At 41.1% G+C, this 10,470-nt stretch overlaps 1 protein-coding gene across 1 annotated transcript; it reads right to left on the reverse strand.

Moving 5' to 3' along the window:
- Positions 1-230: 230 nt before the first annotated feature.
- LOC139461669 (uncharacterized) lies at positions 231-5,081 on the reverse strand. The gene has a single exon (XM_071243127.1). It carries the CDS (start codon positions 5,079-5,081, stop codon positions 231-233), a length of 4,851 nt encoding a protein of 1,616 aa, XP_071099228.1.
- Between the last annotated feature and the right edge of the window lie 5,389 nt (positions 5,082-10,470).

A 10,470-nucleotide genomic window follows, 5' to 3' on the forward strand; every position in this document is an offset into this window, starting at 1 on the left:
CGTGACTGTCTTTTTTTTCTTCATGATAAACGTTATCTAAACAAACCATAATGAAGGAAATAGGCGTGAAAAACAACTTGGTAAGTAAACAATGATGTATTAAAGATCCAATTTCTGGTTAACCATGAAACCAATTGGTAAGTAAACCATCATAGGGTAGACTGCCCTCTGGTCGATGGGGATTATTCTGCCCCTCACAAACATAACATTTAATAAACAAACACAATACTTCAAAAGTCCAAAACATATTCGTCAAATCGCTTTGGTCGTTGACGTTGACGCGATGGCCTTGAAGTTGAAGATGACTGTATACCTGGGTCAAATTGATCCGACGCAGAACTGATGTCGGTTGGGTGATTGTCATCAAACACGTCATTCTTAAGCGGTGGCAGAGGAGGAGTAGAAATTTCCAGAGGAATGTGCGGAGTCTCCGGTGTCTGGTGAAGTGTCTCAGGAGGGTCATCATCGATGTCAGATGTGTCCTCACTGTTCGCTTCATGCACACGTGTCTTGTTCCAAAGTGGGACTTTAAAACATTCTGAGAGCTTAACTCTGTATGAAGTGTTCCGCAGTTGGGTCCCAACGAACTTGCGGACATTGCACCAGAGGCCATCTTTGGTGACTACTAGGTAACGATTCCGTGCACATGTTTTATTGCGATCGTTATGAAGGTACACCAGGTCGCCTATCTCAATTTGATCAATAACAGGTCGATGACTCCGAGGAGCCTTGGATTTTTCACTGTGACTGTGGTTTTTTTGGCGATTAACATGTTGCTCTGTTATCAACTGCTTGTCGGACAGAGGCAACTGACAGTTTGTGAATTGGTCTCTCTGGGTCCACATCTCTCGAGAAGACAGGCCTCGTGAACGAATGCGTGTGTTTAGGCGGGCGACAGCGATGGCAAGAGCTGTTGGTGTAGTGGGGCCCCGTACAGGGTCTTGGCGCACAAGCTCATCCTCTAATTCTTGTATGGCCTTTTCAGCAACTGGGTTCTTGTTCACATTCTTCACTCTGCCTATTTCTAGGGTAATTCTATGTTGCTGGAGACGTTCATCCGTGACTAGACTGCTAAAGCCTGGGGCTGGGTCAGTGCGGATAACAGCGTGAGGGCCATCAAGTGGACGGAATTCAATGCAAAGACGAATCAATGCCTCACACAGGGTGGAGCCACGCTCATCGGTAATGATGCACGCCGCAGTGTAGGATGTGACACATTCACGTAGAACGAGGATTAGTTGTCGTTCCCTGCGCATAACATCTGACGCAAATGCAAACCCAACAGTTTCAGGTGGGTCACTGGTGCTTTGGTCCACAACAACATGAGGTGTCTTACGCAAGGAGGCGCACCGGTGACAAGATTTTGAGACAGTGTTTATGGATCTGTCAAGGTCCAAAGCAAAGAAGTATCTATGGCATACTTGCTTGAGTTGGTGTGCAGATGGATGATCCAGTTGTATGTGTAGGGCGGTCAGGACTCCATCTAATACTTGTCTTGGAACAACAATGCACTCTCTTGGTGAACCGAGTGGCTCAGATTTTCGGACAACAAGCAATCCATCCTTGGAGATGGTTGCTGTATTTAGGTATCGTTTGACATCCCTGATGTTTGTTACCTTCTTGGAAGGTCGGGTACCTTGGAGAAGATGAGCATGTGTTCGTCGAAGATCCTGGCACTCCTCTTGCAAGGAACGCCAAGCAGACCTGCTTGTGAAAGGAAGGCGGGTTGTTCCATTCATGATGTCCTCTATAGACAGTTGTCGAACAACAGAGCTTTCTGTGCGCTCAATGAAGGAGCAGATTTGGCAAGAGGGATTGTCACATTCTGGTGCATTTCTGCTTGCAAAATCGGATGGCACATTTGCAGAACCAGCGAGGTGTTGTATTGTTGCTTGGTAGCGGCTAACTGTCGATAAGAAGGTAGACACCCGAGGACTAGCAGAGAACTCCCCACGGCATAACTTCTCAAATGCCAAAACACATGGTCTACTGTCGGTAAGGACACATGCTTTGTGTTTTGACTGGATAATGAAAGGACTGAAATGCTTTGTAGCGATAGCAATTGAAAGGGCTTCCACTTCACATGGTAACCATGCGACCTGTTGTCGCCGAAGCTTGGCACTGAAGAATCCTGCTAGTCGTGGCGAGTCACTACGTGTTACATAAAGTGTTGCTCCAATTCCTGGCTTCCTAACAGCACCATCAGTTACAATCCAGAGTTGGTCATCGGGGTGGGGCAGTACTATGGATTTGTTGGATGCGAGACCAGCCTGTGCTGTTTTGAAGGCATTGAGCAAAGAATCAGACCACAGAAGCTTTTCACTAGACTGGCGACCGCCCACTTCAGCATCAAGTGGGGCAAGGAGTGTGGAACAACCAGGTATTACACGGGACAAGACCTTGTAAGCTCCTATAAATGACCGTAAGCCAGTCACTGTTTCCGGAGGTGAACAAGAAGCCAGAGTTGATATGCGGTGTTGACTTGCCTGAATGGATCCTTGGTGCCATTGCCATCCTAGGATGGTTGTTGTCCTGGGAGCAATGACTGTCTTGTTAGGAGATAATCTGAGATTGTTGTGTTTGAGCGCTTCAAGTACGCGTCTCCAATGACGAAGTAACTCATCCGGGCTATCAGCACCACAATAAAGGTCGTCAGCAAGCTTAGCAATCACCCCTTCCTCTAAAAGATCCCCTAGTACGCGGCACATGAGCTCCTCCAATGCAGTTTCAGACCCCGGCATTCCCATTGCAGACCTGGCATATACTCTCACACCACGGAACGGGGTCACTACACCGCAGTATTTCATCGACTCCTTGGACAGAGGAATCTGATAAAAGGCATTGGTTAAATCTGCGGTTATAATGTACTTCCACTTGGCAATCTGTCTTAGAGTAGAATCGACATCAGGCATGAGGGAAGGTTGTGGCTTACTGTATCGTCCTACATCAGAGAAGGCGGTCACCAATCTGTAACCACCACTGGACTTCTTGATTAGGAAAGAAGGGTTGAGGTATTCTACTTGGATACCTGCATCTTCAGGTCGTACAAATACACCCATCCGCTCAAGTTCATCGAACTTTTGTTGGAGCTCAGAAAGTTTATCTCGTGAGTATTGCGGGACACGACCCTTCCGTTGTGGAGGTTGTACAGGTCCCATGTTAACAAATGCTTGAAAGGGGCCTGAAGCACCATTATAGCCATCGATATGTTGGTTAAACACATCGTCGAACTCCGTAAGTAGTAACTCAAACTGAGATTTGGTATCTTGCGGGAGGATATTGTCTGGGTCTACACAAACAGTGGATGAGAAACCAATGTCCTTAATTTGAGGGGACATAGTTGGTGGTAGCAGATGTGCCGGCTCAACATCATAATCAGGGTCGCAGTCAGGTATAAAAACTGGGCGAATCTGGCAAAAGTGCTCGTGTTTCTTGAGCAGTTGTGGAGTGTCGGACAGATTCGGGATCCTGATTTTGCCTGAGACGCTTGAGATAATTCCTAATTCTGGCCAAGTGGATGATAAGGTAGAGCGTCCAGGTCTGGTATCTATGCGGGGTTCTATGGCAAATGTGAAATCCGAAGGAGCAAAGCTTTCAGGAACCGGCACCTCAATAAAGTCTCCAGGCCATATGGTAGTAGAAGTGTCTGGGGCTCTGAGTACACAAGCTCGTCTCACAGTATGTTCGTCACCAGTTGTTTCTGTGGAACCGTATGTGTATGTCGTGCCATCACCAAGTATGATCTGATGTTTTGCAGGGCGTACTGCCACATCGTTGGCCTCCATAAATGGTATGCCTGCAAGGACTTCTACGTCCAGGTTTTCCACCACAAGACCATTAAAGTCGAACTCCTTGTTGTCGCGTGTGAAAAGTATTCTTGTCTCTCCAACGACCTTCAGTGGGGAAGAGCCATCTGCCTGATGGGCTGACTGAGAGCTAGTCTTGATGTCAGCGCCGAGGCCTGTTGCTGTTGAGAGGCGGATCATGTTACCAGTAGCTCCACTATCTACAGTGACTCGTGCCGTCTGGTGGCCACAGAAACAGTACATATAGGGCGACTGACGGACTTGCACACGAAGAGTGGAGACAGGTTCAGTAGATGGCACTGCACATGCATTTTCAACTGTATCACTAGCATCGTCAGCAGGGTCATCAAGTATACTGGCAATTTGTCTTGCTTTGACCATGTATCTCCGGTCATGATCTGGAAGGAACTTACACTCGCTGAGATAATGAACGTGATCGCTGCGTCCTGCAGCTTTACACAGTGGGCATGATTTTTGAAACTTTCTACCCGTTTGTTGTGCTTTAGCAAAACGTGAGGATGACGAGCGCTGTTGTGAAGTGTTTGTCCTCATAACCTTAGCATCCTCTGCTGTGCGGATTTCATCTAAAAGTGAATCTAGAGCCTGTGAGATTTCAGGTTTCAAAGAGGAAATTGTTCGTGAGCGAAGATCTGTCCCATAACGTTGTTTGACGAGCTTTGGAAGTTCAACGTGTATCAGCCTCAGCCATGTGAGCACAACAAAATTTTCTAACGATGGTGACAATTCCTCGTCCTCTTCAGGTGCATTGCCATAGTGGGTTATTCCCCCTTCACGGCGGAGTAAATTGTCCTCCACAAAAGCCATTAGTCTCTGATACAAATCTTCCGGTCTCTCGTCATTTTCAAGTTTGATTTCGGCAAAGTCAATGAAATGAGCGCCGGTTGCTTGGAACCCGAAATGTAGGCGTATGGCATGCCATATGGCATCTACAGACGTTGAGGATTTTATTATGGTGTTCCGTGAAATTATCGGACAATAATTGGCAATCTGGCCGAGCATGAGCTCCAAACTGCTAACCTTCTGTCTTGCAGTTCTTCTAATAGCTTCACGGACGTCTTCCCCGTCGTCAGTCATGCCCCTGAGTGGCGTGGCCCTAGTTTTCTTATGCCAGACTGCCCCGTCGGCAAGAAATGGAGTAAAATTTGTGTCCAAAGATAATGTATAAAGGAGATTTTGCCTCCAGTTCTCGAAAGAATTTACAGTCTCAATCTTACCGAGGCACCATTGCTTCGGGGCACGTTGAGCGTTGGCCATAATGACAGTCTTGTTTACTCTGCGTTCAGTGAAAGTATGCAAGTACTACAGTTCGTTGTGTCGCCTGCTTCGTTAGACGAGAGTTCAAACCCGCTGCCACCACGCCAGTTAGGTTAGGAGGAACTGTACACTTGTCACACATCGACAGGACACATGTAAAGACTTGATGATATTTATTGGCAACACTCGAAACGAGCCGCGAAACCCAAGCGAGCCTCCCAAGACAGGCGAGCTACCAAGGGGAGCTAACCCTGTTTACATTAAAGCATGCCAAGCAAACCTGCGTTGGCGAAGTCCCATCCCTCCTTAATTAAATCATCTCATTGGTGTCTTATCAAAGGCCAGTACATTTTGTGTTTGTGTGAATATACAGTAACTTATATTATTTACCAAACAGATTTGTAAATACAAAACCTCAATATAATCTCGATTATCCGCCGAAACCGATTCAACTAGGCATAAAAGTAAAATAGTGAAAAAGTGAAAATTACATAAATGGATCACTGAAAATAGATGACTTAAGGTGTTCACGAATAGGGCAATCGCATTTTTTTGCAGTTTAACAGCACGTAGTGTTCAAATATAAGTTGATTACACGCGTTCGTGTTGCTTACAGAAACATTGCTGCAACACATATATACTAGATGATTTATGAATGAGTCTTGTATTTGTTTGTTGTTCAACTCAGCAATATGCCAGCTATATGAGTGTGTACTGCAAATACCAGTAGGGACCTGACAAACTAATGATTGACATTATGAGCACCGATCCGGACTCGCCACGGGACTTTCGTGTTCACGCCGCAAGGGTTGTTATTTTTGTATAGTAGTGTAAACTAATTTCACCTGGTCTGTGTTTCTACGATTAATACATTGTAGCAACGTTACGAGGCACCCGCGACATGGTTTGTGCAACAGCCCCACAGGCATCATCACTGATGATGTGACCACAGCTTACTTCTCTTGAGGAGATTGCTGTATCTGGGTCACCTTGACCTGTTTGATATTTGCACGGCTGGTATCGGTGACGCCCTTCGGTTTCTAGGAGACACGTGTGGCGGAGTGATCTGCTATAGAAATCGTGTATTGTATAAACAGTGTTACGTGTTTGGGTTATATTATGCAATTAGTCGAGTCTGGCTTTGTTACATATTGATCAAAACTTAACCTTTAATACATGCGGGAACGTCATAGGGTTAGTGTATACCTACTGTATGTTTACATTGTGGAATGTCATAGTGTTCGTGTATACCTACTGTATGTTTACATTGTGGAATGTCATAGTGTTCGTGTATACATACTGTATGTTTACATTATGGAATGTCATAGTGTTCGTGTATACCTACTGTATGTTTACATTATGGAATGTCATAGGGTTCGTGTATACCTACTGTATGTTTGCATTATGGAATGTTATAGTGTTCGTGTATACCTACTGTATGTTTACATTATGGAATGTCATAGTGTTCGTGTATACCTACTGTATGTTTACATTGTGGAATGTCATAATGTTCGTGTATACCTACTGCATGTTTACATTATGGAATGTCATAGTGTTCGTGTATACCTACTGCATGTTTACATTATGGAATGTTATAGTGTTCGTGTATACGTACTACATGTATACATTGGGGAATGTTATAGGTGTTCGTGTATACGTACTACATGTATACATTGGGGAATGTTATAGGTATTCGTGTATACATACTACATGTATACATTGGGGAATGTTATAGGTGTTCGTGTATACGTACTATATGTATACATTGTGGAATGTTATAGTGTTCGTGTATACGTACTACATGTATACATTGTGGAATGTTATAGTGTTCGTGTATACGTACTATATGTATACATTGTGGAATGTTATAGTGTTCGTGTATACGTACTACATGTATACATTGTGGAATGTTATAGTGTTCGTGTATACGTACTACATGTATACATTGGGGAATGTTATAGTGTTCGTGTATACGTACTACATGTATACATTGTGGAATGTTATAGGTGTTCGTGTATACATACTACATGTTTACATTGTGGAATGTTATAGTGTTCGTGTATACGTACTACATGTTTACATTGGGGAATGTTATAGTGTTCATGTATACATACTACATGTTAAAAATTGTGGAATGTTATAGTGTTCGTGTATACGTACTACATGTTTACATTGGGGAATGTTATAGTGTTCGTGTATACATACTACATGTATACATTGGGGAATGTTATAGGTGTTCGTGTATACGTACTACATGTATACATTGTGGAATGTTATAGGTGTTCGTGTATACGTACTATATGTATACATTGGGGAATGTTATAGTGTTCGTGTATACGTACTATATATATACATTGGGGAATGTTATAGTGTTCGTGTATACGTACTATATGTATACATTGTGGAATGTTATAGTGTTCGTGTATACGTACTACATGTATACATTGGGGAATGTTATAGTGTTCGTGTATACGTACTATATGTATACATTGGGGAATGTTATAGTGTTCGTGTATACGTACTACATGTATACATTGGGGAATGTTATAGTGTTCGTGTATACGTACTACATGTATACATTGGGGAATGTTATAGTGTTCGTGTATACGTACTATATGTATACATTGGGGAATGTTATAGGTGTTCGTGTATACATACTACATGTTTACATTGTGGAATGTTATAGTGTTCGTGTATACGTACTACATGTATACATTGGGGAATGTTATAGGTGTTCGTGTATACGTACTACATGTATACATTGTGGAATGTTATAGGTGTTCGTGTATACGTACTATATGTATACATTGGGGAATGTTATAGTGTTCGTGTATACGTACTATATGTATACATTGGGGAATGTTATAGTGTTCGTGTATACATACTACATGTATACATTGGGGAATGTTATAGGTGTTCGTGTATACGTACTGTATGTATACATTGGGGAATGTTATAGTGTTCGTGTATACGTACTATATGTATTCATTGGGGAATGTTATAGTGTTCGTGTATACGTACTACATGTATACATTGGGGAATGTTATAGTGTTCGTGTATACGTACTACATGTATACATTGGGGAATGTTATAGTGTTCGTGTATACGTACTATATGTATACATTGTGGAATGTTATAGTGTTCGTGTATACGTACTACATGTATACATTGTGGAATGTTATAGTGTTCGTGTATACGTACTATATGTATACATTGGGGAATGTTATAGTGTTCGTGTATACGTACTACATGTATACATTGGGGAATGTTATAGTGTTCGTGTATACGTACTATATGTATACATTGGGGAATGTTATAGGTGTTCGTGTATACATACTACATGTTTACATTGTGGAATGTTATAGTGTTCGTGTATACGTACTACATGTATACATTGGGGAATGTTATAGGTGTTCGTGTATACATACTACATGTTTACATTGGGGAATGTTATAGTGTTCGTGTATACATACTACATGTATACATTGTGGAATGTTATAGGTGTTCGTGTATACATACTACATGTTTACATTGTGGAATGTTATAGTGTTTGTGTATACGTACTATATGTATACATTGGGGAATGTTATAGGTGTTCGTGTATACGTACTACATGTATACATTGTGGAATGTTATAGTGTTCGTGTATACATACTACATGTATACATTGGGGAATGTTATAGTGTTCGTGTATACGTACTATATGTATACATTGTGGAATGTTATAGGTGTTCGTGTATACGTACTACATGTATACATTGTGGAATGTTATAGGTGTTCGTGTATACATACTACATGTTTACATTGGGGAATGTTATAGTGTTCGTGTATACGTACTATATGTATACATTGTGGAATGTTATAGGTGTTCGTGTATACGTACTACATGTATACATTGTGGAATGTTATAGGTGTTCGTGTATACATACTACATGTATACATTGTGGAATGTTATAGTGTTCGTGTATACGTACTATATGTATACATTGGGGAATGTTATAGGTGTTCGTGTATACGTACTACATGTATACATTGTGGAATGTTATAGGTGTTCGTGTATACATACTACATGTTTACATTGGGGAATGTTATAGTGTTCGTGTATACGTACTATATGTATACATTGTGGAATGTTATAGGTGTTCGTGTATACGTACTACATGTATACATTGGGGAATGTTATAGGTGTTCGTGTATACATACTACATGTATACATTGTGGAATGTTATAGGTGTTCCTGTATACATACTACATGTATACATTGGGGAATGTTATAGTGTTCGTGTATACGTACTATATGTATACATTGTGGAATGTTATAGGTATTCGTGTATACGTACTACATGTTTACATTGGGGAATGTTATAGTGTTCGTGTATACATACTACATGTATACATTGGGGAATGTTATAGTGTTCGTGTATACGTACTACATGTATACATTGGGGAATGTTATAGTGTTCGTGTATACGTACTACATGTATACATTGGGGAATGTTATAGTGTTCGTGTATACGTACTACATGTATACATTGGGGAATGTTATAGGTGTTCGTGTATACGTACTATATGTATACATTGGGGAATGTTATAGGTGTTCGTGTATACATACTACATGTATACATTGGGGAATGTTATAGTGTTCGTGTATACATACTACATGTTTACATTTGGGAATGTTATAGGTGTTCGTGTATACGTACTATATGTATACATTTGGGAATGTTATAGGTGTTCGTGTATACGTACTACATGTATACATTGGGGAATATTATAGTGTTCGTGTATACGTACTATATGTATACATTGTGGAATGTTATAGGTGTTCGTGTATACGTACTATATGTATACATTGGGGAATGTTGTAGGTGTTCGTGTATACATACTACATGTTTACATTGGGGAATGTTATAGGTGTTCGTGTATACGTACTATATGTATACATTGTGGAATGTCATAGTGTTCATGTATACGTACTATATGTATACATTGGGGAATGTTATAGTGTTCATGTATACGTACTATATGTATACATTGGGGAATGTTATAGTGTTCGTGTATACGTACTATATGTATACATTGGGGAATGTTATAGGTATTCGTGTATACATACTACATGTTTACATTGGGGAATGTTATAGGTGTTCGTGTATACGTACTATATGTATACATTGGGGAATGTTATAGTGTTCATGTATACGTACTATATGTATTCTTATATCTATATATTAACTCAATACGCATACAGAGTATTCAGCTGATGAAAGGTAAGAAGTAGCCGTGGGACGTCGTTACAAACAATAAAGAAGTTGTTATTCATAAAACTATTACCAAAGACATGTTACATTTCTACATATTGAACGCAAGAATGTACATACAATATTTATAA

The sequence above is a fragment of the Haliotis cracherodii genome, unplaced genomic scaffold (genome assembly GCF_022045235.1).
Source record: "Haliotis cracherodii isolate W230 unplaced genomic scaffold, xgHalCrac1.p SCAF_15, whole genome shotgun sequence".
NCBI lineage: Eukaryota > Metazoa > Mollusca > Gastropoda > Lepetellida > Haliotidae > Haliotis > Haliotis cracherodii.